Source organism: Gallus gallus, chromosome 6 (genome assembly GCF_016699485.2).
Source record: "Gallus gallus isolate bGalGal1 chromosome 6, bGalGal1.mat.broiler.GRCg7b, whole genome shotgun sequence".
NCBI classification, from domain to species: Eukaryota; Metazoa; Chordata; class Aves; order Galliformes; family Phasianidae; genus Gallus; species Gallus gallus.
In genome coordinates this window covers 11,635,694-11,663,571 of record NC_052537.1, presented here as the reverse complement: position 1 = coordinate 11,663,571, position 27,878 = coordinate 11,635,694, and the positions used below count along the sequence as shown (strand labels likewise).

At 49.6% G+C, this 27,878-nt stretch overlaps 1 protein-coding gene across 2 annotated transcripts; it reads right to left on the bottom strand.

Moving 5' to 3' along the window:
• Positions 1-525: 525 nt before the first annotated feature.
• On the bottom strand, positions 526-27,296 carry HK1 (hexokinase 1). Of its 2 annotated transcripts, NM_204101.2 has the most exons (18): positions 27,180-27,296; positions 21,690-21,852; positions 18,755-18,903; positions 15,493-15,612; positions 14,215-14,310; positions 13,148-13,247; positions 12,874-13,057; positions 12,164-12,319; positions 10,502-10,735; positions 9,642-9,946; positions 9,243-9,391; positions 9,017-9,136; positions 7,959-8,054; positions 6,973-7,072; positions 5,801-5,984; positions 3,934-4,089; positions 3,040-3,273; positions 526-2,360 (listed from the first exon to the last, which is right to left on the bottom strand). In NM_204101.2, the coding sequence occupies exons 1-18, from the start codon at positions 27,240-27,242 to the stop codon at positions 2,216-2,218; spliced, it is 2,754 nt and encodes a 917-aa protein (NP_989432.2). In that variant the 5' UTR covers positions 27,243-27,296; the 3' UTR covers positions 526-2,215. The 2 variants fall into 2 exon arrangements, with proteins under 2 accessions (NP_989432.2, XP_040558123.1); XM_040702189.2 differs by lacking the exons at positions 9,243-9,391; positions 9,642-9,946; positions 10,502-10,735; ... (6 more) ...; positions 21,690-21,852; positions 27,180-27,296 and having other exon boundaries at positions 8,707-9,130.
• Positions 27,297-27,878: the final 582 nt, after the last annotated feature.

Here is a 27,878-nt window from a genome sequence, read left to right as displayed (position 1 = left end):
TTTTGCTGCAGGGAAGCAAAGGACACCTCCCCAATGAGCTCACTATTTTATTCACATAAGCCAAATCTCTCTCACACATGGCAGACCCTGAGGACTTCTATTATCTAGGAATAAGAAGCAGCTTGGAAATGGAAGCCCCACCAGGTCCCGCTGTTTCTCATGGAGTACATCACCTATAGTCCACTATGGTAGAAAAAGTCACGTGGTCAGAAACACAAACTCCCTCCATGCTTGCTATAAGCTGCATCCAACAAAATCCAACACATCTGTGCCCACACCTCCAAAACTCAGTCACCCTAAGGTCAGGGTGCTGTCAGCTCTGTGCCTCTGCTGAGCTACAAGAGGGAGCACCAGGCACAGAGGCCTGCACGACAAGAACCCTGTTGGAATGAACACACACACACACAAACAAAACCCAGGCACCACCAGGATTAGGGTCTGTCTCTCCCTGCACAATAACTCTTCCCAAAGCACTAAACTGGCAGCCAACAGCACCTCTTCCAGAAAAGACCACTAAACACCAGGTAACACACATCAAAAAGTTTAATATTGTCACAAATACCACGTAACACTAGTACTGGAGCTACTAGTGTGCAAAGTAAAAAGACTCTCTACCTTTGCAAAACCAGTCAGGCATGCAATTTTTCAGGTAGACAAACACTTAAAGCTGCAATGACTGTCTGTGACTCACGTGTTACTTTACAACATTCACTCACAGTGCACCATAACGCATATTGAAATGTTACCAATAGGTAGGGCAATCCAAATCTTAGGGGTGGAAAGAGGACGAAGAGGAGCAGCCTGCACGCTGCCAGCTACTTTCTGCAGGAGGAAAGAGCGGGGAGAACCATGCAGAGGCCTCACATGTATTTTGGTAGAAGAGTGGGAATTCAGCGCTGCTGCGTGGTCTCCCTCTTTGCAGAAAGCAGAGTGTTATGTAGCTTTTGCCTTCTTAACTGCTTCTCAGTGTAAGTAATGCAACTGACTGCTGTGCAAATACAATAATGGCATCAACTCGACAGAGGGCAGGATGCACCAAGTGTACACGGTCTTTGTCGTTGCTTTAGTCCTTGGAATAAGCTGGGCCCGATGTTGTCTTTGTGGCTTGTTTAGGTTATGCAGCCAGGTCCTCGACATCAAGCTCAAAATGAAGCCCTCATGTTCCTTTCTGGTCATTAACTCTAGCTGAGTGCTCATGTTCTGAGTGCCTGCTTAACAGTACTAAAGATTAAAGCTTTGTGTGGAAGCAAATACCCATTTAAGGCGAGAGACAGAAGTATGTGTCCGAGCAATACTACTGAGCTGCAGATTCCTAGGAGGGCGGCCGCACACCCTGAGCTAAACTAACGAGAAGAGATAAAAAATAACCTTCCTAGAACTCTTTGAACAGGTGAATACAGCACAGCCCAGGGACCACAGGTCTACCGATTTCCCAGGTCTGAAGATTTGGATTACCCCAATCACCGGCTGCTTTGTTGGACTCCGTAGGGATTTCGTGCCGAAATGTTACAGATTTTGCTCAGTAACACAACACCGTTCACAAAAGCGAGGGGAAATACCAGTGGAACCAGATCAGTGGGACAAGGGCGTTTACTTTAATTTTACCATGACAAAACAGGCATCAAGAAAGCAAGTAAGTCGCGTTGTCAAATCCCACTATAGAGTTACGTGCGTGCACAGCGCCGACACACCGCAATTCTTCCACAGTGGCCTTAAACATAACAGCAGCAGGTAGATCTGCGGGAGGGAACTGTTGCTTCCCTTCCACCGAAAGCACCAGCGCCCAGGCGTGGTGGTCAGCGTGCTGGCGGTGCACTTGACAGGGATGCTGCAGAGGTCACACTCGGTACGACGCAATGGCAGGTCTCAACGCACATCAACGGGGGGAAATTTCATCTCGGACAACAACCGATTGTTCTGTGACTGCAGAAATTATAGACCGGTTTTTTCCATGACCTACAGATGGGGAAGGTACCAACAAGGTGAATAAGAAACATGCAGATTGGGGTCCATAAACAGGAGATATTATTAACAGCACACATTCTATCTTGTATCCTATTCTTTTTATGTCATTAGTTGTATTTTTTTCCCCGATAAAGCAGTGAGTTCCGTTGTTTTCTTTCTTTTCTTTCTTTTTTTAACCAGTTCAGGCTATGCAGTCGCTGCTTTAGGAGAAGGTGCTCACAAGACAGACTCGGGGCCAGGGCTGTGGAGCTCAGTTCTGCTCAGCATCGCGAAGCCTGCATCCCACCGCCGTGATGAGCGCTGCCCCTTTCCCGCTGCCGTCCTCCGAGAGCAGGAAGGTCACATCACACTTGGGTGCCAGGTCTTTGACTGTTTGGTGCATAATCCTCGAAAAGCTGCAAAGGGAAACAATGGCAGTGGGCAAGGGAGGTCCTGCAGCACCTGCAGAGCACAGCACTGCTGCGGGCCTTTGCAGTGCTCCCCTTATCACAGCGGAGGGAACTAAATGCTGGAAACTATAGTGGGTGGGAAGACTGGGAGCAGAGGTCTTTTCTCTCTCTCTCTTCACATGGGGCTACCTGGACAGCTAGAACCACAGCAAAGTGGAAAAAGAGATATTGTATGCTCTTCTCCTTCCCATCTACCTCCTTACACAGGAGACAGGCACTACTCCTGTCCTCCCTGTGGGCCTAGCTGTACTAGACCTCTTCCTTTGCCTGTCACTGCTTCCTAATGGTCCATCCCCTCTGCCTGCTGAGCAGGACCATCTCCCAAAGAGGCATCAGGCACTCAAGTTGCTCTGTCATTGCCTGTACATAGCCAAGAGATCATTCCCTTGCTATGTGGCCTCAAACCTGTTCAGCAAGCTGTGTCACCTTCAGCTTGGCACAGCCCCCTGAGTCCTTCACAAGTCCTTCTTGATCCTCATTACCCTCTAGAAGGCTCCAGCCAGCCCTGATTAAGATCTCTTTTCCCTGGCTCTAATCCTAGCAAACAAGTGAAATCGCTTGGGAAAAGGACACGCAGCAACGCGCTACAAGTCACAGGCAAACAAACACAGAGGTGAATACTCACTGTGGGTGTAGTTTGTACAGAGTCCCATCCACACCAACCGTTATCTCCAGGTGCTCTAAGCCTCTGTTCTCCCTAATTTTATCTACAACGGCAGCCATTCCGGCACCACATAACTGAGCTGCTCGCTTTGACACCGCTCCGCACACTGTCTTGACAATGATACTGTCATCGCACGTGCTGTTGAGCCCCAGCTGCTGGAGAATGGTTCGCACCTGAAGCAAGGCTAACCTGTCGCTGTGGGAGCAGAAGAACACAGCATTAAAGGCTTTCCTCAGCTGAGCCACTGGCAGAAGCCTCATTACATCAACAGCTGCTTCCACGCACCCTGCCATGCAGCAGCCCTCAGGGAATGCCCGCTCGTCCCTTCCAGCACCATGCTGCTGCACAACACAGGCTGCGTGGGTCAGGGGCACAGACAGGCAGGGAGGGCTCTTGGTACAGGTTTGCATTGCTTTCTCTTTTCATAGCTAAGGCATTTAGGAAAGTATTTCTAACAACCTACTTGTTTTTCTTCTCCCCCACATAAAGGCTCAACAGAATTTTAGATACAGTGTCTGAGCAATGAAGACATGAAAATACCCACTAAAGAAGTATTCTTCAGCTGATGTACATTCAGTTCAACACTTAGAGCTATGCACAAACAGGCACAGAAAAACGATGTCCAGTGATACAGTAAGGGAACCTTTGACAGCCATTTCTATGATGTAGATGTGGGCACTGCTAGAAATGCAGGCATCTCAAGGAGCCCTCCTGCACATGTACAGACTCTTGACGAAACCAAAATCATCCCTGGGGAACTAAGCCCTACTCTCCAGCTGTCAAGACCCACCAGCAGCACCACGACATGTTACCACACTGCTTCACTCCACACAACCTCCCACGTGATGCCCTTACCTCTCAATCTGTGAAAGGAACTTGGTTTCAAAGATATGCCTGGTTTTCAGAGTCTCTGAGATCTGTCCTCTGAACAGGAACCCTCGTTTGGTGAAGTCAATCAAAATATTGCGGACTATTTCCCCCAGGTACATCCCACTGATCATCTTCTCATACCTGCAAGGAAAGACAGCAGCATGGCTCAGGGGGACACCTGACAGAGGGACACATGCAGATAGGGCACGGAACACACAAACCAATTGAAAAAGAACAGTCATTTATTATGGCAAGGAAAAGCACAAACGCTCAGTGGGAAACCTTGTGAGTCCGTCTAAAAGTACCTCACATATTCCTTGTGTCCATTTTCCCCCAGCCAGGCAGTTGTTAATGACAGCACACACCAAGTAGTGGTGCTCTATGTGGCCGTGGGCAGCCCTGTGCTGAAGACAGGAGTCTGCTTGGCTCTCCTTCCCTTCCAGCATCATTCTGGTGTGAAAGGAGCATTCTGTGCTCTGTAACCAAGCTGTGCCCTTAGCAATGAGAACTGAACACTTTTTCATTTAGTGAAAAGTGCTTTCAGTGATGCATCCTTTATTTCATCTCCTGAAGCTCTAAGCAGGGTTTCTGCCCTGGAAGGAACTGAGCCCAGCGGAGCAGCCACCTGGAAGCAGGCCACGCAGTCCATTTAATACCAGGAGCTCTCCCAGGCTTGTACCCAGTAAGCGCCCTCCTCCTGAGTGCCCAACTCTTTCTGGAATCAATTATTCCCCCTGGCAGCCTCCCACGTATGGCTGCTTACTTTATGCCAGCTCCACCGCTGCATCAGCCTCACTCAGTGTCCGCCCCTCTGCGTCCATTTGTGCCCTAACCTCCCAAAAGCTTCCCAAGGGACCTGCCTACTTGCCCACATCCCCGAGGTTCCTAGGCAGATCTACTTTATTTGCACAATTTTCTTATGCATTGCCGCAGAGAAATGAAAAAGAGCAGCCTGGGCATGAGGCAGCACGTGTGTCAGCACAGTAATGCCGTGCTGGGTGCACCTCCTTGTCAGCCCTTTCTTGCAGGGCACAGGGAAACATTTGCTCACACGAGCTGGGTCCCCAAAACGGGGCCAAGAAAGGCAGGTGCTCTAATGCACCACATTACCCAGAAAATTGCCTCGAATAAGAATTGGCTGCAACTGATACAGAGCTCATAACTGCATTACAGTGATCAGCTTCAAGCTCCAAACCATGCCAGCGGGTTTAGGCTGAGATTTCAGCCCTATGGAAAAGAAGTTGGAACTGGATGATTTTGAGGTCTGTACCTACCCAAGCCATCCTTTGATTCTACGATTCCAAGAGGCAGAGCTCCCTACAGAGAGAGTTCAGCTAAAAGAGATGAGACCAAGAGCACAAGAATGACAAGCCATCTTAAAACCCTGCATACAACATGGGATGAGAAACAGGGTGTCTCAGTAATGAGAAGACTCCTGAGGCTCTCAGCAAAAACCCTGCACCACAGTTCCATGGCAGCAAACAAGCTCTGGGCAGATGCTCAGTGGACATAAGGGCTCTGCCCACCCAAAGGGCTGGCAGAGGAATTTGATAGTAGTTAAATGAACTTAGGGCTTTGTAAAGAAGACACAGAGATGCTGCTGCAGAACAGCTTGGCAACGATTAGGACCTCAATTGTCAATATAGAAGACATTAGAAGATGAGAGATGTTTGCCCTCTTGGAGGCCAGAAAAAGAGAAGCAGAGAAGGGGGAAATCACACAGGACAGAAGGGCTGCAGTCATCCTCCACTCTTAACCTCTCCTTTCTGAGACGTGGGAGAAATCCAGTTCTCCCTTAAAAGCATTTGAGGCAGCCTGGCTTATTCTCAGCACAGCATTTATCCCACAGTACCTTTGCTTTCCAGCATTTAGTGAATAGTCATCAACTGCTTTGTCATATATTGTCCTGATATCGTCCAGGCATCCATTATCCCCGAAAGCTCCCCACTCCATGTTCACACACATCCGTCCTTGCTCACCATCCACCATCTCTATGTTTCTCATCTCCTCCATGTAACAGGCATTGCTGCCAGTTCCTGAAGAGAGAAAACATTGAGAAAATATTGAAATTCCTGCAGGCACCTTCCACAGAGCCCACAGACCTATGAAATATGGGGAAAATCTGGCAAAGGGAAAACCTCAGGAAATTCTGAGGCATCAGGCAAAGAAAGCCCCAGGGATTTTAGTGGCTAATGGCAGGGTATTGTTTAGTTTTTGCTTGTTTTGTTGGGTGCTTTTTTTTTTTTTCTGATGCACAAAATTCAATTGCAGACTGACAGGCTATAGGTGATCTCTTGTTGCCAGCAGATGAAAAACAGAGACCCAGTCTCACCTGTGGCACTTTCCAATGTATTCAGTAGCCAAAGCAATCCAAGCAGGGGACAGGGGCTGTTAAAGCCCTGGGGCTTTTGCTCTCATTATCCCAGAGGCACCCAGGCCACCTACCAAGCCCCTGCTCTGCACACAGACAGCAGCTGCAGAGCGTGTCTGGCAGGGCTGCAGCACAGACAGCGGATGCTCACAGCATCCCAAGGACGTGCTGCCCTTCCTGCAGGGAACTCCCCCTGCAAACGTGTCAGCAATGGAGCGGCACAGACACGGCTTCCTACCCACACTGCACTGTGCTGACTCATCCTGGACATCCTCCAGCTGTCTGAAGGAGCAATTGGTAATATTTTTATCTTCCTCCAAGCCACTTTGAAAGCATTCTTTAAGCTCGGAGATGCTTTGATCCCTTCCTTCTCTTTCTCACTGGGCAAGGCCCAGAGAACTCATTTCTCTGGAGAACTTTGGGAATTCACACCATCCATGCCACAAGGATCGCCAAAGCCCAGGCATGACACATGCAAAGGAATCAGCAGCCACCTGTGGAGTTATCTCAGCTGTTCCACTGCTAGGAAGGGAGCTGGTAGTCAATGCACTTTGTCAATCAGAACCTTCCTTCATGTGCACTGATGGAACATTTTCAGGAAAGCACGGGGATGTCCCCATGAGAATACAGACAGAAGTATCTCAAACACATACCCACAATGAGTCCAATTTCACAGTTTGGGTCTTCATAAGCACAAGTCATCATCGTGCCCACCGTATCGTTCACTACAGCTACCACATCCAAGTCAAACTCCTTGGGAAAAGAAAAACGTAACAGTGAGAACTCTGGGTTTGGAGAAACCCCTCACGCCGATAGCAACACCAAAGAGGACACTACCAAAACAAATAACTGGAAGTTCTGGCCTGATTTCACATGTGCAGAAGTCAGAAGTTAACGTACCAGTGAGCAGCTACAGCATCTTGCATGCTCTCCCTACTAAAGACTATAGCAACTGAAGGAAGTACTTTCCTAGCTGTTCTCTTTGGCTTATGCATAGTTGAGTACAGATCTTGTATACAGGCACGTGGCAGAGAGCTATTGCCATTCTGTATTTCAGCAGTGCAGTAGCAAATCCAGCAGCACTTGTTGATAAAACTGTTAAATTTCATGTTGTCCTCTGGTTATTTTCTTCCCTTGCTAGAAAGCATCAGTTAAGTTGCTTGAAGCTTTTTAAACAAGCGTTACGGGAGCAAAAACTGCCATTTAGGGTGCACTGAGAAGCATTCCTGCAGCCACTACATCGAATACTCCTGCTTTCTCCGTGCTCTGATGCAGTGGCAATTGCCACAGGGTTTGAAAACTGCTTTGAAAGTTCTGTTCAATTTAGCAAAGACAGAAGCCTCTGGGGGGGCCAGGGGTTGGGGGGTGAAACTAAGCAAAGAAATTCCCCAGCATGGCTCATTTTGAGCAGCAGTTGCAGTTTGGTGGCTGAACTCTTGCATTTCTCCTAGACTGCCCTATGTGGTGACCAGGACGTGTGGCCAGCAGAGCCACAAGCCACCAAAACTCCATGCAGGGCAGGAGGCACTGCTTGTTTCCTCAAGGCACACTAACCCCCACCAGAGGGAGCCAGCCTAACCAGGAGCTCTGTAGGCCCTGCAGGGGAAGGAGAATTAGGAGGAAGGAAAAGTAAAATCACCTCTCTTCTTTTAATTCCTTCTCTTAGCAAATACACCACGTCTTCACCCTCACAGTCTGTAGCTTTGAAACCTTTTGTCCAGTTGAGAAGGATACCCTAGAAAGAAAGCAAACAGGTTACCACGTTTCCTGAGGTACTGCAGAGTGCCCCAAATCCTGTATACCCCCAAGGGAACATCATTGAGTACTTCTATCTAATAATTTCCCTGCATGTACACTCAAAATGTGAAGTGCTTTAGCGTGTGGTTATACAGAAGGATCTGTTATCACTGGAATTTGCATCTAATACTACTAACCATGCTCAGTCTCCAGATTTACGGGACAGAAACACTTGCTAATGAGTGAATCACTCTTGCGTCATGCCCAAAGATGGAAGAATACAGTTAAAATGAAAAAGCAAAACATCAGACATCTTAGTTCGAGGCAGAAACTACTTTTTTTTTTTGAAAACACAGCTTGCTACAAAGCCATCACACCAGGAGACACAGCTATTGCCCAAAATGCAGCAATGCAACAAACTCAACACATAAAGAATGCGACAGAAAATCTATCTTTCTTCCAAACAAAAAAAAATACTAAGTAGACAAGAAGTTATTAACAGCTGCACAGGTGGAATTGGTGGTGATATGTGGCAGCAGAGGAGTTAAACAGGAGCTGTAGGCTACAGCAGTCCCCAGCTCATGTGGCAGAACCAGATCAGCCTGGGAAGGGCTCTGGCAGTGGGGAGGGACAGAGCGAGCGCTGCTTACCGCTCACACAACCAGGGAGGTACCACAGTCCAGTGCGTTTATATGGTCGGAGAAAAACACGTTGCATTAAAATAAGGCATGTTGCCACCATGGAAAATTTAAATGCTCTTATCTGTCACGCCCATGGGCTAACCAGCATTTGCATTACTGCCTTAAAAAAAACTATAGGAGAAGCTGTACTGGTCGGGGTCAGAGCATGAACCCTCCCCTCTTGTGACCTCCTTGTAAGTACCCAATGGGTGATACAAAGGCAGAGAATTCAGGCCTAGCATAAGCACAAAAGCAGATTCAAAAAAAATAAAGAACTTACAGCGTCCAGACTGGTCTGCTTGCAAGGGAAGGAGAATGTGAAGCCAAGAGGAAGCCGTGCACCTTTTATTCCCATATAATCCAGGAAGTCCGAAATGCAGGTAACGATGTGGTCAAACAGCTTTAAAGAGAACAGTCAAGCATTTGAAGTTGCACATCACACTACTGCTCTTCAAAAGGCTTTTTAAAAAGCAGCAGTGCTGCAGAAGAGAAACACAGATACTCACCTCTTCTCCCGTTCCCTGCATCACCTCTATAGGAATTGCATAGATCTTGTTGTGCATTTCAACCGTTCTCCTTTTACCACTGCGAATTTTCACCAGCAACACTCTGAAGTTTGTCCCTCCAAGGTCAAGCGCCAGAAAGTCTCCGTTCTCTGTAAAAGAATACGTGTGTGCGTGCATTTCAAGAATAAGGAGCAAAGACATGGGGTTGGGCTGCCTGCAGCACAAGGGCAACACAGGCTGCCCTGTCCGGGACTGGGATTTTCTCTTTGAAAGAGTCTTCTCTTTCATTACAACAGATCTGCTCACCCTTCACCAAACCCAAATCTCATTGCAGGGAGCTCACGTTGGGTGCCCCGCAGCCAAGCCGCATCCCCCTCTCCAGCTAGGGTACTTCCATACCTGTGCCATCCGGCGTGCTGCGGACAAAGGTGGGCAGCATTTTCACTTTGGCAGTCTCGTGACTCTTCTTCTTCAGGCCTGCTTCCATCTCTGTCCTCATCCTCTTCTTCACCTGCAGCAGCTGCTCGTGGGTCAGCTTGAACTCAGCCAGCGTCTCGTCGATGAGCCGGTGCTGCTCCGACAGCCGGTATGCCACCGCCGTCACCATCGCCGCCCCTTTCCCACTGCCGCTCTCCGACAGCAGGAACCGCACATCCGAGTCAGGCACCAGGCGCCGGGTGGTTTTGTGCAAGCGCCGAGCGTACCTGCGGGGAGAGGCTGCAAGTTCACCCTCTGTGTTGCCTCCCCAACAGGCCCCAGAATCTTGAGCTACAGCCTTTCAAGTAGGTAAACTGCCAGGGAAGAGCAGCTCTTCCTCACTGTCCCTTTTCTCCTGAATTCCCGAGTACATTAACGTAGGTCCTCCAAACCCATCTGCACAGTTTTATACTCTGTGTAAAGGAAGTTTCCTTCCAAGACATCCATTGAGACCCGCTGAGAGTATGTACTCAGAGACTACAGTAGCTTTCATTGACACTGGAGTGTCCAATTACTTCAGGGTATTGGCTGCTCTGTTGTCCTTGGGTGTTGTTTTTTGTTGTTTTTTTGGTTGTTTGTTTGTTTAGTTTGTGTTTTTAATCTCACTCTTCAGTTAAAGACATCTTTCCTTCCCACTAAGCTCCCCATCTCAGACTGAACGCCCCACACCCATGTTTTGGACACCTCGTCACCTCACATCCAATCTGGGTGACATCTTGGGGTTACACACCCAACTCTTTGCAAAACAGAAGCCGTGGCTGGAACCGAGCAGGGGAACTCACTGTGGATGCATCTTGTAGAGGGAGCCATCGACACCCACGGTGGTGCGGAGGCGGCCAACCCCTTTGTTATCCCGCAGCTGGTTGAGGATGGCACCCAGCGTGGAGGCCACCAGGTTGGCCGAGCGGAAGGACACGATGGTGCAGACGTGCTGGACTGCGATGCAGTCCTCGTGGGACGGCTCCACCCCCAGGCGGGTTAAGATTTCTTTGGCTTTGTTCAAACCTTCTTTGCTCCTACAAAGAAAGGGTAGTAATGGGTACTCCTTAGTTAAGCTATAAAATACAGGATTGAGACACATTCAGCCACGTGTCTTGCTGCACAGCATATGAGAAAGGGGCTAGAAAGACCAACTCTTTAGACTCGAACCAGCTTTTCTGGAGCTGGAAGCACCAGCCCCACCACTCAGCACAGGTCTGAGTACACAGCTAATCCAGCTAACCCATTCACTCCTATGTCTCAGTAAATCAAGCTCGGTGTGGAAAACAAAGCCCTGAGCGAAGGTTGCCTAAGTGATTCCATCCTAATAGCTCTCTTTTCAGACTTTTACAACCTCGCTGAATTTCTGCCTCTCACTCTCAATTTTCCCATGCTAGAACCCAGCCTGAAAGCAAGGTTTCTGGCAAAACTCACTCATGTGCAGCTCAGTCACTTCCAAGACAAAAACAGGAGCTGTATATCTTGCTGCCATCACTGCACTCCCATACATCTCTTTAAGGACTCTTGCACATAGCTTGCACCAGCTAGAAATTTGAAGCTGCACAGGAATGTGCCTCCTACTTATAATCAAAGTGCTCTTTGAGCGGTGAGGTAGAATTTCAGGTCTAATTTTGCTCTTGATAACCAAGTTCCTCAATATCTGTGTTTTTCTCACTGTTGTTCATCACTACCCTGGCTCCACATGGATCTGAGGCCAGGACGAACGGACCCACACATTCACTTTAAAAGCTATTCAGATAAGACAGTCTGCAGGGAGTAAAGTCGCTGCCTGTCCCCTTGGCACTGCACTCACAATCAACAGTACCTTTGTACACGGGCACCGAAATCGGAAGCTTTTCAAAGAGAAAAGCTGGCCCAATCACTACAGCACAATTACCCCAGTGATGTGAATTTTAAGAACGTGGGGGACAGAGCCAGTAAGCACTGACCGAAAGGGTGATGACACTGTAAGAAACCAACTGGCGCATAGCTCAGAGGTCGCCCAGCACTGCCTACGAGACTGAATGCTCTGCCTTGTCACACTTGTTTTCTTGCTGCCCAGCGATCCCGTGGATACAGCAAGAAGCAACACAAGTATTTGGGAGGAGGCACTAAGCCAATTCACTCCCACATTTAGCTGCAGGGTAGCAACTTTTAGGTCTTCGCAAGCTGGGTGAGTGGTAGAGCACAGTACATACGCTGTAGCAGCGTGGATGGTCAGACTTTCATCCTGCCTCCCAAACCACATAGAGGGAGAAATCTGCTGCCTCTCAGCTCAGAGAGGCTGGTGGCTTTGGGAAAAGGGTGCTGGCTGCCTCCTGTGGATCCTCACATGTTCAATATACACCCATGCTGGAGGATGGCTGCCATCTCCAGTACAGCTCATTCCACAACAAAGCAAAAAGAGAGACTGGAAAATTAACATTCAGAGTCATTTGGAAACTGGAGCAGAAGGGAGTACTCACTTTTCTATGGCAGAAACATGCTTTGTCTCAAACTTTCCTTTGGTGAGAAGCTCAGGGGTGATTCTCCCCTCAAAGAGCAGTCCCTCCTTGGCCATCTTCACCAGGATGAGCCTCACCAGCTCCCCCATGTACATCCCGCTGACCATCTTCTCAAACCTACAGGAGAGGGCAGCAGTAAACACCCATGGGTTCACAGGCAACACTAAGAGGCACAGACCAGCTGTGCACCTGCACCACATGCACCAGCCAGTGGTTTGAATTGGCACAGACAAGTCAGGTTTTCTTGAACTGCTGAATTCACAACACGAATGGAAAAGGGTGTGCAACGCAGCACAGAAAAGCAGCAAGAGTTAACTTTAATTGTCTGGCTCCAGGAAGGGCTGTGTTGATAAGCTGTGAATTGAAGCTAACGGAGTAAAAATCAATAGCCCTAATCAAGACTCTGGTAACTCTGATCATATTCTTCCTCCTGGAAAGGTCCTGTCTGTATCAGGGCTGCTAAAGGAGAAATTCTGAAGCAAAGATAAAGTGAGGCACAAAGACTACCTGCACAGGGAACAACCACTCATCCTGTTAGATGGCAAACTGCAGGCAAAATGTGATCGTGCCTGGACCACCCTCTCCTGGTGCTGGTGAGAGCAAATATTTTGCCAGAACCATACCACGTGTCAAACAAAGCCAAAAAGTTCATAAGTAACAGCCTCACTCACAGTTGCTTGCCAGGATTTAGGGATCCACGGTCGATCTCTCTATCAAACTCTGTCCTGATGTCTTCTAGTGAGCCGTCATCCCCAAAGGCCCCCCACTCTGTGTTTATGCACATCCTGCCCTCGTCCCCTTCCACCAGGTCAATGTGCCGCATCTCCTCCATGTAACAGGCATTGGTACCAGTGCCTTTAGGGAAAGGACATGAAAGTGCTAAGTAAACAGGCCAGGCAAAGGGAAAAAAAGCCACATGAATTCTGCAGCAGAAATGTCTCTTACCAATGATCAAGCCAACTTCACAACGTTGGTCATCAAAACCACAGGTCATCATAGTGCCAACGGTATCGTTCACAACAGCCATGATATCTGCATCATAGTCCTGATGGAGGAAAAACAGTACTTGTACCATATGGCTTCTCTGGAAAACATTGCTTGTGTTTGTCATTGGCTTGCTCATAATTAATTCCACAAGGAAGAGGGGAAGATCATAGAATCACAGAATCATCAGCATTGGAAAAGCCCTCTCAGCTCACCCTGCCCACCCCCATTGCCCACGTCCTTCAGTGCCACATCTCCATGGCTTGGCAATACCTCCAGGGACAGTGACTCCCCCAGCCTCCCTGGGCAGCCTGTGCCACTGCATCACCACTCTTTCTGAGGAGAAATGTGTCCTAATGCCCAACCTGACACTTCTCTGGCACAACCTAAGCATCTCTCACAACCTGAGCATCACCTCTCGCCCTATTGCTATTACCTGGGAGAAGAGGCTGACCCCCATCTCACTATCTGAGCCCAAATTCATCCCATTTCATGCTCGAGGCCTTTTTGTCTAAAATCAGCAACCTGGTTACCTTCACCCCCCATAACATCAGCTGTGAGAAACTGCAAGGAACAACACAGCTTACTGAGCATAAAACCCCCCTTCTCTTCTGCTCCTCTCCCATGTCAGCCCACTGCACCACTTTGCTGAGCTGCTGCATAGGAGCCCAAACCATGACATGCAGTTTCTCAGGAATGGAATGTGTGGGTACTGCTGAAAAAGCTGTGGCACTGAAGGGCAGCACTTCCTGAGTTTTTAGAGGGTGACAGAATTGCTGGAGATTGCCAGCAACAAGCCACAACATGGTAGCTGAGTTTTGTGCTATGAGGAGCATCACAGCTTCCACGCAGTAATAGTGAGATCACTCCATTTTTCCCAGCAAACAGCACGTCTACATGCAAGTGCACCATCACTCACACCACGTGCTCAAGTCAGTGGTGTGAAGAGAGGTCTCTGACACAGAAACACCAGTTTGCTCTGACGCAGAGCTTAAAAGAGGAAAAAAAAATAACGAAGCCCAATTTACCCCACGTTTCTTGATGGCCTTGTTAAGCAGCTTCACAACGTCTGCTCCCTCCACTCCGCTCGCTTTGAAGCGCTTCGTCCAGGTTATCAGAATGCCCTGATAAAACAAGAGAGCAACCTTTAGGACAGTGCCATCAGAAAAGCATGTCAATTTTTTTTTTTTTTCCCTTTAAAAACAAGATTTTGTTCTTCAACAGCATCTGTTCCTAAATGGAAATATTGGAAACATAACAAGGGTTAAAATGCTTAAACACCTACGTATGTACCTGTGCTCAAAGGTAAGTACTGGGATTAGGTGTAAATTTAACATATGTATACGTATAAAAAGTCATTATAGCCAAGGCTTAGACACAAAATCTAAGCATGAAAATAATTTCTCTGCTGAACAGGATGAAAATAAGCACAATCGAGGCATGAGAACAAGATTTAAAAGTTAAACAAAGAAGAACCTTACCAAAAAGCATGTATAATATGATAAATTCCATTAAAGATCCTGACGTACAGCATAGTTCAAATACATTGCGCAGCTCAAGCAGTGTGAAATGTTATCAGCACTTCCTCACCTGGCCCAGCTCGGTGCCAACAGTGGGAGCTATGCACCAGGCTGCCTGCAGCCCTGCAAGCTAGCAAACAGGTCAGCTTCTAACTGCACAACCTCTTACTAAAGGTGCAGCATGGGGTTGACTTCCCTGCATGTATTTGCTACGCCTTTGCCATAGCAACGCTGCACCAGGAGGCTGCTGAGTCACTTGTGCTATAAAGAGCAAAAGAAGGAAAAGATTGTAGCACGCTTGTCATGGGAGTCACACCAGTCACTCCGCGCAAGGCTGGGTTTTTTTGCATGCAAAAGCATGTTGCTCCCAGGTGGCATATCCAACTGCGCTCAGGGGGGACGTGGCTCAGCACCACTGCTTGCGAGGAAGACCCCAAGCTGAATGGGTGTGTGCACTTGGGAAGTTCAGCAGTCTGAGCAAACGCAGAGGGATGGGCCCTTCCCAGTTCTCCCCCACGCAGAGGTGAAAGGCTGCAAACCTGCTGCTGTGTTTACACAGCAAACCACAACCCTGAGGAGCTCCCGCAGAGGCAGTATAAAACATCAGCTGCCTCTTTGTCATCTGCTAACCGGCTCCTTTGCACAGAAGCACAAATACCAATCTGACAGTGAAGCGCAGCACTCACTTACTCCAAAAACATGAGACCTGTCTGGGATTCTGCTTTCATAGCCTTGTTTGAATAACATGCTCTTCTGCACGTTAAGAAAGGCGTGCAGACTTCTTACCTCATCCAGCTTAGATTGTCGGCACGGGAAAGAGAAGGTAAACCCAACCGGTAATTTCTTGTCTTTGATTTGTTGTTTCTCCATAAAGTCTCCCAGGCATTCAGCAACATGATCAAAAAGCTGCAAGAAGAGCAGAACAGTGCCGTGGTCAGAGAGACGGGCTGAGGGTGAGCACACTTCCAACAGCATGTGAGGAGGAAGGAGAAAAGATCTACTCCAGATTTTTAGAGATGCTATTGACAGAACTATGGACGTACTCCCAGGCCGTGTACATGTCCTGTGTTATTTAAAACACTGAGGGGGATAATTGGAAGGGAGTACAAAAAGCTATCTGTTGGGTGCAATTAGACCTCGCAGCTTCATTGAGAACAATTTACAGTCTCAGAGAGACAGCAGAGCACTACAGACAATCATGAACACCAGGAGGAATGTCTGGCTGTTTGAAGTGGGTCAATGAGCGGTGTGTGCAATGTTACGATTTAACAGAACACCTTTAGCTTGTTCCTAAGACGAGATCTAATTTGATTAAGCCTAGCGATGGTGGTTTCCCAGGGAAGAGGCTGCCCTTTGCTGTCTGGTGCAGATCAGGGACAATTTGCTGGGTGCACAGTGATACAGCATGGGGCACACTGTGCTCCTGTCCAGATGAGGGAGAAAGGAACGTGAAAAGAACAACTACAGTGAAGTAATAAAACACGATGGCTTCTCTGGGAGGCACACAGTAATAACAGCACCCTACATCTCTATTATGTTTCTCATTTGAAAGTATCTTGCTACATACTCAATCTCATTAAAGCTCCAGCTGCTAGCAGGATTACAGACAACAGCTAGTGGCCAAGTGTAAACCCCTCAGGAGTTTGGAGAGCAGGTAACAGAGATACCGACTGAGGACATTGCTGCAAAATCCCTCTCTTATGCAACGAATCATGGCCAGGCCAAGAAGAGACAGGGCGTGCTTCACAAGTCTGACAACAGAAGATCCCTCAGCATTCCCAATGCAGCTGGCCCTGCAGGCCATGGCAGCCCACCGGGATGCCCTTCTGCAGGTCAGCAAGCAGGCAGGCTGCAGGCAGCACACCGTGACTCAGGGAGGCACGCAGCAAGGCACGCGCACCGCTCCGACCCAAAACGTGCATGGGCAAATCCAGTTAACTACTAGCTACATTCTTCATGTTACAGTAGCTGTGTCTGCTCAATAATTCATGCTCTGGGTGTGCTAATGTTTTCAGTAAAGCACAGAATAAAGGCATTGCTCAAAAGAAAGGGAAGAAAAGGGAGGCATTTATTGATTTTGCTGCCATTAAGTGCAGTACATTGTTTCCTGACAAGACTCAAGGATGCATCTGTGTGCTCCCATGTCCACACTAACATCCATACCTCACAAATAACCAGCTCTGCCAGGACGGTAGAGGCAACATCACGAGTTCCTGAGGATTTCATACAAGTGAGGCAGGCAGATGGAGGAAAAGCACAAATCACTGCCCACCCACAGGTGTTCAGTGCTGGAAGCCCAGGAGTATCATACATAGGATCACAGAATCATAGAATCATTCAGGTTTGAAAAGCCCTCTCAGCTCACCCAACCCAACTCCAGTCCACCCCCACCCACCCACATCCCTCAGTGCCACATCTGCACAGCTCAGCACAACCTCTAGGGACGGTGACCCCATCACCCCTCTGGGCAGCCTGTTCCATTGCATAACTGCTCTTTCAGAGGATAAATGTGTCCTAATACCAAACCTGAACCTCCCCTGGCACAACCTGAGGCCATTGCCTCTCATTGCTGTTAGCTGGGAGCAGAGGCTGACCCCCACCTCACCACAACCAAGCAACCAGGCCATGATTCTGGCCATGACGTTGCCTGCTCCAATGGGCCCTGAGAGGTTTCCTCAAGGATGCACTCAGTGGGCAGCCAGCAGGCTTTGGCAGACAGCTGCAGATCTGAGCTCGGGCTCAGACTCCTGAATAGGGAGGACTTAAAAGGAGCAAGGAAACCTTCAGATCTGGAGAACAGCCACAAACCCAAAACCTACCTCCAACACAGAAAGAAACACTGAAATCAAGCATCACATGTGCTCGCATTTGTTGTGCTGACACAGAACACAGACTTCTTACAAATTTTAGACCTGCTATTACATTGTAGGAGTCAATGAGAGTTTTGCCCTTGACTTTGACAGGGAACTGTCTCCAACTGTCAAAGCTGTCAGGCCGCACCTGACAGATGGGGAAAAGAAGAACTTTGAATGCAATGAAGTAGGAAATATCAAAACAAACTGTGCCAGCAAGGCACAAAGCCATAAATTGCAATCCCTTCAATAAGGTGATTATATATTGAGCTAGAAGAGTATAACTCAACAAAGTTAATGACACATTCTGCTGAAAAACATATTCATAGCCTACCCTGTGCAAGCAGTTCAGTCCAAGTATTCCACTAATCTGGCTCAGAGATCTCACAAACCTCAGCCACATGCATCACTTGTAAGTACCAAATCATCACCCGCCTGTGTGCCTCCCAGGCATCTGCCATGTTTTCCTGTCAAGTCTCACAACAAGCATTTCAGTCATGGTCACATATTGTCACGAGACAATCCCAACCTGGATGCAATTCCGGTGATGGCCACCCCTCTTTTTCCTGTTACTTAAATACCAGGAGTATATTGCCAAAGACTGCCCACAATGAGTCACTGGAAGCCATCCTTGCTCCCTCTCGCAGTTAAAAAGCCATGAGAGAACCTATCAGCCTGAGCTCCACGCTGCTGGCTCCCCACAGCTGAACGGCCTTGGGATATTTAAAAACCAAATCACAAACACAGCAAAGCCCAGGAAAGAATGCAGAGCTGATGTCTCTTCTCCCAGCTGCTCCTTAGTGTCTCTCTTGCACCCCCACCTAGTCTCAACTGTGTTACAATTGCAGGGTTGGTCATGCCATTTGCCTACAATACTAAGTCATCTTCCTGCCCTCCGTTCCCATCTCTGGAAGGTAAGTTTACTACAAATGTTGGAATTTTTATTTCTGGGCCAGCTTTCTCCTAATTCAGCCAAAAGTCTCCCACACAATGACAGCAGAGCAGTAGCAGGCATGAATGCTCTGTTACTAACTACAGCTTATTTATACTCAGTACTGACAAAGAGCTGTAGGGCATCCGTGAGTGCTACAGGTGGAACTGTTGAGATGCTCCGGTCATTCCTGTGCTCTTTTCTAAAAAGCACAGATTGAAAGCAGCGAATCTTTAGGGGGGAGTCATAAGGAAGAGGCACTTACCCGTGTCCCACTGCCATGAATGATATCTTCAGGTGTATTATAAATTTCACTTTCCATTTGTACCGTCTGCTTCTTTTCATGCGATACTTTCACCCGCAGAATTCGAAAGTAAGAACCACCGAGATCCAGAGCGATGAAATCTCCTTTCTCTATGTGGAAAACAAGACATGGGAGATTAAAAGCTGCATGCAACACGCATTTGGGAAAACGTAAGCTCTATTACTTATAATGCATGGAGAAATGCACAGTGCTTATGGCAAGCAAGTCTTTAGCTATAGGGCGTCCACGCGAAGTGTCAGCCCAGTTCCCTCCCCCTGAAGATGAAAATGGTGCAAAGGCAAGGACGGCTGCCATCGATGCATGGGTAACTGCACTGAGGGCTCATCCAGAAAGAATGAACCAAGAGCGGAAAGTTTGTATCCAGATCTCATGACTAAGCTGGCAGAGCAAGGATCTCAGGAGAAAGCTGAAAGGATGTTGGAAAAAGAAGAGGAAATGAAGGGATGCCAGAGCACTGATGAGCCGCCTTGTGTTGTAAGCAAGCCTGTGTCACTTTGGCAAGTAGCAGCAAATAGTGGCTGGTTTGTGCTCTGCTCTGAAATCAACAGATTACAGGGAGATGTAGTTAAGCAGGAGCCACTCGTTTCACCCCTAGAAGCGGAGATTCACTGCAATCTGCAGTGAGATAACAGAAGTCAGAGAAACGGCAACTTGAAACACCACGCGGAGCCCTGCGCTGCCGCAGGAGTTACTCAGGACCTGCAAGCCTTTGCACAGAGCTCCAAACACCTCGCCAGGAGCCGGGGCAGAAGCGAGGGTGCCTCCATCCCCCTCTGCACTGGGAAGCATTTCAGAGGTCTGAAGCCAAATACACAACGGTGTTCCAGCTATCTGGGAAATGACACTGTCAGTACCCCCTGGAGAGCAAGGCAAATACATCTGACTGAACCGCTCCTGCTATCTTGTCTTATCAAAGAGAGAGCAAACAAAGACAGCCATCACTGAAGTCTGTGAAAAGATAGCATTTGGGGAAGCAGCGAGCACACCTTAACCAACAGCCACGTGTGCCCAGGCTGCAGCTAATCACTGAGGCTATTTGCAAGCACCTGCATGTGTACACAGCATCCCCGGCTCACCCAGGCTGCTCAGAGGGAAGCAGAACAAGCATGCAGTGCTTTCTCACCCTTGTTTTTTATTGGTTTGTACTTTTTGACAGTGCCAGAAGTACTCTGCACTGCAGGTGCGATGAGCTGCATCCCCCAGCTGCCTTCCATATTGCCAATCCCATTCCATGGCATTCTTTAGGCTTGAGCCTAAGGCTGTTCCAATTTTATTCTATGCCTATGGGAAGGCCATTCCCAACATCATCACTTCTCCACTTCTAACTATATTCTACGTGGAAAGAGCTCTAGCAGCTGGGAAGATCAATATCTATTGATGTGTCATGTTGTTTCAAACCTCAGCTCCGCTCTCAGAGCCTTCTGACTCCACAGTGCTGCCAAAACACAGGGTATGCAACGTACCACGAGGATTAGCAGACTCAGACTCACCCCTGAGATAACTGCCCAACACCGGTCCATAACTCCTCAAGTCTCACAGCTCCTCCACATCGCCCCCCACACCCCCGGAGCCCTGCTCCACTCAGCAAAGCCCTCCAACAGCCAAAAGAGGCAAATACGCTGCAGAAGCCTTTATGGTTTCACAATACTGTGGTTTAATGCAGCACACAAAACACCACCACATGAGAAATTACAAAGAGCATCAGCCTGCTTACAGAATATGCAATAAGAAGACAATGGGAGCCCATGCCTCCTACCAGCCCTTAGAAGTGCACTGCACTGCAACGCAGCCTTCTCTTCACACCGCCTAAGACATGGGCAAGCTCAGAGTTTGCTGAGATACAGACTGTGCAGCGCATGTCTGCCTGCTTCTGAACACCAAGGCATTGAATATTGCTTTGCATCGCTGAAGATGTCACTGAAAATGTGAACGCATCCAAATTGCACATGCAGTTCTCCTACTGGGGTTTGCATCACAAATTCAGTCCCTCACCTTCATCGGGACAAGACTGGAAGGAACCATTTACCACGAGCATCTCATTAAGCCAAATACCTGAATAAGCTTTATCGTTACAGGGTATCATTTCTTGAATGTAAACCATTACCTTCAATAAATAAATGAAAAATCAACACTGGGCCAGATGGCCCTATTTCAAGCCTAAATGCACCTCAGTACATACTTCAAACAAATCCTGCACTTCAGAAACAGCTTCCCTGGCAGCAAACTGACAGATCAGTGCTGCTGATTTCCAGCCAGCCTCATAGCAAGGTAGCATTTGGTAAGAGCTATCCTTCTGCATTAAAAAGATAGAACTGCTCGGAACAAAACCTAAAGCTTTCCGTATGCTAAGTGACAGTTTTCTCTGACTATTTCAGGAAAAGAAACTTAACTAGCAGTACTGAATCTACACTTTATACCACAAAGATGCTGGAGCCGGAGGAGCTCCCCATGCCACACCACATCTCCAGTCCGTACCGTGGAACAATCTGCAAAACTATAGCAGCACTTGCACGTGGTTACCTCTCCTGCAGTCCCTTAGAGCAAGCCCTGCCCGTGACCCGGCTGCATGCAGCAGCTTCACGGCTGCCTTTCCCAACAGGCTGCAAATTTCAACACAACATTGCAACATAACGTCTAGCAGTGCTAAATTAAGGGAGATGCGGGAATTGGGCTTGTTCTATCTTTATTTTTTAAACAGAAAATTGCATTGAAACTAAAAAAGCATAAGGTGGCAGGAACACAACAGCAGAGTTATCAAAGACTTCCACCTGCCAGACAATTCCAACTCACTCCTCCCAGTAGTGCTTTGGACCATTTCTAACAGGTTTCTCGTGAAGCACACCATCTTCAATAGAGAAAATTCTCAGATCCTTACCTGAGCCATCAGGAATGGACCTCACAAAGGTAGGGAGCATTTTCACTGTCGCTGTTGGGTTAAAATCTCTGGAGAGGCCATTCTTCATTTCTCTCCGGAAGCGAGCCATGATGTCTATCAGAGTTTCATCAGAGAGCCGCATGGCGTAAAGGTATTTATCGATCTGGGGAGAGAGATGAACACAAGCATGGATGTCCCAAGGTGTCCAAGGAGAGCTATACCACGTACTACTCCCGAATTACAAGGATAATACACGGATAGTCCCTAGCACTGGTGCCCTGCCCAAGCCAGCAACACAGTCAAGCGCTTCATGCCTTGTCTTTTGACACAAAACCAAGGAAGAAGTATGAGTGTTACGACTTACATGAGCTGAAGCCAACCCATCCCACTGCCTTCCCAAGGCAAGGTCCAGCCCCACATCACTCTGCATTCTCCTTTCCACAAAAAAAAGCTTACCCACAGCCTCACACCTTTACTGCCAGCCTTCCCCCTCCTCTCATCTCTCCTGACTGTCCATGAGCTGAAAACCAAAGCTAAACATTTCTCTTGTGGCACCTTGTCCTACGTGGGGGGATGCAGGCATTGCTGCAACCCACCAAGGTGCCTTGTGTGTTGAAATCTTCCATTGCAAAGGACCCGCTGCAGCAATTTCAGCCCTATGTTAATAGCTAAGAAATGATTCCCAAGTACCTTCCCTATGCTGCTGCAGAACCATCTCAGCCAGAGGCTGGGGAGAGGCAGAACTTTGCTGTGGGCAGGTTGAGTCTTCCTCCTCAACATGAGATGTCAAATTAAAAGTGGCTGACCTCTCCCTTCTGGCTTCATCACCCTGGAAAAGGGAGATGTTTCCAGATTCCCAGTAACATTGCTTTCCATAACGTTACACCCATCTTCAGCACCAGAAAGAGTGAGAAATGCTTTGCACCTCAGAAGTACAACTCGGCCTGGGGGCTCCTTGCCAAATGTATGTCCCACTCTGTCCATTTAGGCTGCCAGTCCATTCATGCCTTCCTTTATCTGCCTTAGAAACTTGATTCTGCAAATGGCACACAAAAGGTTCAAACTGAAGCCACACCTTTGGGATTGCTTTTGCTCGTAGCTTAGCAGGATCGAGGAAATAAAGCCCTGCTCATGTTTTCTGTCCTCAGCAAAACTGGAAGAACCACCTGATCCAAAGCCACACCTCTGCGCCGGGGCTCTGCATCTCCTCTGCTGCTGTGGAAGCCTCGAGAGCACTCATCTCCCCGCTGATGTTACATCTCAGCAGGAGCAACAAGAAAACGCCCCTTGAAAAGTATACGTATGTAGATACTGCATATACCTAGGACTTTGATACAGGAAATGATGGATAACGCCAAACATGAAGGAATCACAGACAGTCAAAATGTAATTAGACCCTAAGCTGGTCATAAACCCGGCGCCACTTGGATTGCTCTGCAAAAAGTGCTTCTGCAGTACCAGATAGTGTATCACCCCAAACCAGATGTGCTCCAGTGAGCAGCACTCGGGCAGCCAAGGAAGGGGGCACAGATGGCACCAGCCAGATCCGGAATAGCAGGGCTGGGGGCTGAAACGTGGGGCTGCAAACCCGGGCAGTGCAGACCCTCTGCATCACCAAGCAGCGTGCGGACAGACGGTGCTGAGGCTGGTGCCAGGCTGCAGGAAGGTCTCTCTGCCACTGCAAATGCCGCCAGAGCTTTTTTTAGCAGAGCCTGCTCGGCAGTGATGTCAGAGCCCGAGGTTATTCCCTTTTAAAGGTGGGAGGGGACTGGAGCTATCATGGCTGTCAGCAGCCCACACCGCCGCTCAGAGGCCCCATCACCCAAATCCCCCAGTGACAGCTACGCTGATGCATCATGCCATGAAAATACCCCCTTACAACACTGCACCCTCCTTCTGAAAACAGGGCTGAGGCCCTGAGCTCCACCTCATCCAGCCGTGAGTGCAGCTTTTAGTGTTTGCACAGTCAGGACCGGGCAAGCCCATGCTCCTAGAGCTGCCCTCCTGCAGCGGGGGAAAATGGGAGGCAGGGCTCTGGTTTCCCCTTGAAAAGCCAGCAAGAGCTGTCAGCCTTACGAGGCCGGGAGCATCGCGCTGAGGCCATCTTCACTGCTGAGACTCATGGGGCAGGGAGGAGGGGAGGCAAGGTCAAAACCACGCTTCAAAACAAAACAGCTCCTGTGTATTAGTTTGGGGGGGGGGGGGGGGGGAATAGCTATTCTCTCCCAGGCAGGAAAAGGGTTAGTCATCTCAGCAGGACAGCCAAAGGGAAAAGCAGCACTGCTCTGAGGGAAAACCCCCAGCAAACAGCAGCAAATAACTGGGCAGGGAGACGGGGGCTGGATTACAGGATGGAGGTTTAATAACACCCCAGTCTGCCCGTGGCCAAAGCTGATCAGAAAGCAAATCCCAGCCTTATCCAAAGGGACGTGGCAGCGGGGCGGCAGGGACAGCGAGACTCCTGGTAGCAGCCAGCCAGGCACAGCCCTGCACACAGTGCAAGCAGCAAGGAGCAGAAAACACTGCTTTATGTAGCTGCCTTCAGCATGGGCATCCTCCCTGAGTGCTGCTGTGCAAGTCTTCAGGAGCTCCATCGCTTTTCTTATTTCCATTTATTTTATTTTATGTTTTTTAATAGCCAGACAGAACTTGCAAACGTTTTTGTTTTGTTTTGTTTTGTTTTTTTTAAATGGGATTTCATCATCCAAACCACAAACAGGTAATTTTTCTTCGTCACATAAGAAAGACTCTTTGTGCTGGGGGAAAAGGGCTGTTTGAAATTCAGGATATTGCAGGAGCCCCAAGGGAAAGTGTGGATCATCATGAGTGGGTAACGCAACAGACAGCACTGAGGGCCCATCCTCACACACTGTGCAAAAGAGAAGGAAGGCTCCACAGACACCTGATAGCAGCCTCTCAGTACCTGGAAGGAGCTTATAAGCAGGAAGTGGAGCAACTTTTTACATGGACTGATAGCGATAGGACAAGGGGGAATGGCTGTAAACTAAAAGACCTGAGATTAAGGTTAGACATTAAGGAGAAATTCTTCACTCAGAGGGTGGTGAGGCACTGGCACTGCTGCCCAGAGCTGTGGGTGCCGCATCCCTGGAGGTGCTCAGTGCCATGGATGGGGCCCTGGGCAGCCTGAGCTGCTGGGGGACAGCCAGCCCACGGCAGGGGTTGGGGCTGGGTGGGCTTTGAGGTTCCTTCCAACCCAAACCATTCTGTGGCTCTATGATTCCATGAAACACGCAGCCAATTACTCAGACACAGCCAGCAGCATTCAAGAGCAGGGCACTCCTGAAACTTCAGAAATCATTAACACCTTTTGTACCAGTGCAGCCTTCGTGTAAAGCCCTTCTCCATGCCGACACCTTCCTGCAGATCTGTGCTGCTCTGCATCGGGAAGATTCACCAGGAGCCACAGCATGTTACAGCAGGCAGCTCAGCCACCCCAACCTTACAGTTTATCAGATCGGTTTCTGAAAAGCCTCTACACAACGGGACAGAGCTCCAGGGGTTTTCCTGATGCCTACATTTTATGCCCTGTTCCATCACGTTCTTTTCAAGGTTAATAATCTCAGTGTCACTCTCAAACGACTTTTTTCCTTCTCGTGTGAAGCAACACAACGAAAAGGCGTTGTTCCCCTGACAGGGCAATCAGGCAACACCTGGTGCTCCCCACTCCAGAGCCAGCTCAGCAGGCACAAACCTGCTGGGACCAGAGCACTCTAAGGGCAGGACGCAACTCAGTCAAACCACTCTATTTGGGTTGTACATGGCACTGCATGTCACCTGCTTGCTTCTGCGCAGCAGGCTCATGGGCGAGTGCAAGGATTCAGGGCTTTGTGTGTCCTTCAGCACCGCACACACTGCCTTGCTCCTCCTGCCTGCCGTGACTCGCCCTGTACAGTGCTCTAAAACCTGCAAGGTGGGGCCAAAATTCCTCTCAAATGTAAGAGAATGCCTAACGTCCAACAACATAGAAGCAGCAGACACTGTTCCTCCAGGCTGAGGGCATGCCTGGAACCAGCATGGGGGTCACACAGGGGCTGAGCAGCACAGAGACACTCCCTATGGACGTCCAAGTGAGGGGGCTCAAAACCTGCCCCAAGTCATGTGGGCAGGAGCAGATGTCTGAAGTCCTCCAGAATGGGCAGCCTGCTTTTCTCTCACTGGATTTCATTTTAGTTTCCAAACCAAAGAATGCCTCCCAGCTCCCCAGCCAAATGATTTGCCATGCCATCAGCCAACAGCAGCTCGTGGTGCCAAACCAGCCTGCAATAAATAACCCCCGGGAGCACCGTGGAGGCCTACATGCTCCCTCTCAGCCTTCCCCACGCAGCACCGCAGCATGCAACCCTATGCTTATCTGGAGTTGCTAAATATAACAGCACAGCCAGGCAGAGGAGGCCTCACTCAGGCACGCAGGCCCAGCACCGGCTGCAACGTGCACAAATCCTATGGGAAAGGGAACGAAGGGCCTTTGGGAACAAGGAGCTCCTACTGCGGGGGCTGAAGGCCTTCCAGTTCCTCACAAGGGCTGCAGAACGGAAGAGCCTAAAAGCAAAACAGCGGAAGGAGATGGGGAGCACAAGGGGTGCTGCCTGGGGTTGATGCAAAAGAGGAAGGGGCTGCAGGCAGGCAGGGCAGTCCCCCCAGGCACAGGCAGGGGCCCAAAGCAAGGAGGTGCCCCCTCCTGCAGGGTGAGCCCCACGGAGCAGCCCTGCCAACACCACGGCCGAGGCTTCCCTAAAGCACTGTAGGGATGGATGCCTTTGGCGGGCACTGGGCCACGCCGAGTGGGTCACGTAGCTGCGCCGGAGGAGGTGGCAGAAGAGAAGGGAAGGGAAGCCTCTGCTCCGTGACGTCAGCCCGGCAGCACAGCGGGGCCTGGTGACATTTGCAATTATTTTCCTGATTTGCATCCCCGCATCCCCAGCCCTGGACTCCCTGCTCCCCCAGCCCTGCAGCGTGCTCGACCAGGACCTCCCTGCCATGTTTGTATCTACCCCACGCTGTGCATCGCACCACACAGCTACGCCAACCGTGCTGCTTGATGCGGGAGGAGAAACAAAAATATCCACAGAGCAACTTCTCCCTTCCAAGCATCGCCACCTATACGCTCAGAAGCCACGGTGAGATGTAACTCAAAAACGATCTGCAAGCAATTGCTGAGCGATGGATGCCCGCAGATGCCCGGAGAGGAGCAGACCCCTGTTGAAGGATGCCGGAGTGGCCCTTGGAACGGCACTTGGGCTTGCAGCCATCCCCATCAGCACCACGGCACCCCGACCGTGCCCACCTCGCCTTGCTCGGGCTGGGTGAGGCTCACGGCTGTGCCGCCCATAGCGGAGTGGCCATGGGGACAAAGCAACGACGGCAGCAAAATAAATGATTTAGGGGGAGAGAAAAAAAAAAAAAAAAAAAAAAGCAGCCACTTGGGCTGCGGCGGGGGTGCAGCCCGTCCTCCTCGTGGCTGAACCCTACCTTTTTGACCTGATCCTCCTTGAGCTCGGTGAAGTAGTAGGCCAGGAGCTGGGCGGCGATCATCCTGCCGGCTGTAGCGGGCGGCTCCGCGCACGCAGCGATGCGGCGCCCCGGGATGGCCGCGGCGCCTCCCCTTCCTCCACTCCTCCTCCTCCTCCTCCTCCTCCTCCTCTGCTGCCGCCCCGGCCCCGCCCGCTCTCGGAGCTCGTGCGGCACGGAGCCCTCGGCCCTGCGGGGGGGAAGGAGGCAGCGCGAGCGAGGAGGGGGAGAGCGCTACAGAAATGGTCGTTTCCAGCAATGGGAAGGACAATGCAGGCTGCTGGGGCTTGCATTACTGTGGAACAGGAAAAGCAAAATGCAAACAAACAAACAAAAAACTTCGGAAATTCTGCGCTACGGCTGTTTTCAGATGAGCCTCTCCATTCAGAAGCATGTGAGAAAACAGCACAAACGCGGTGGCAACGGCCCCTGCCACACACTGATGCTGGAGCAGCTCCGAGCATCCCCTCCCGACGTGTGACGGCACCGAGCGAGCAGGACGCAGCCCTGACCCCTGCACCTTCACCGGTGCCATCCCCACACCAACGCTGCTGGAAAGGATGGGACCCCCCCTCCCAGAGCTCGCTGCCACCTCTGTCTCTGCGTTCCCCATCATCACCCCCAAAAATGTGCCAGCCACTGCAAAGCCCAAGTCCACGT

Bases quoted from the DNA above. Each gene is read 5' to 3' on its own strand.
- HK1 (NM_204101.2), bottom strand. From the start codon at position 27,242: ATGATCGCCGCCCAGCTCCTGGCCTACTACTTCACCGAGCTCAAGGAG. The intron at 13,058-13,147 runs GTAAGAGACATT...CTTTCCCTAAAG, and splicing joins TGAAGTTGGCTTGATCATTG to GCACTGGTACCAATGCCTGT. The intron at 4,090-5,800 runs GTACTGTGGGAT...CTTTCCTTGCAG, and splicing joins CTAAATGCTGGAAAGCAAAG to GTATGAGAAGATGATCAGTG.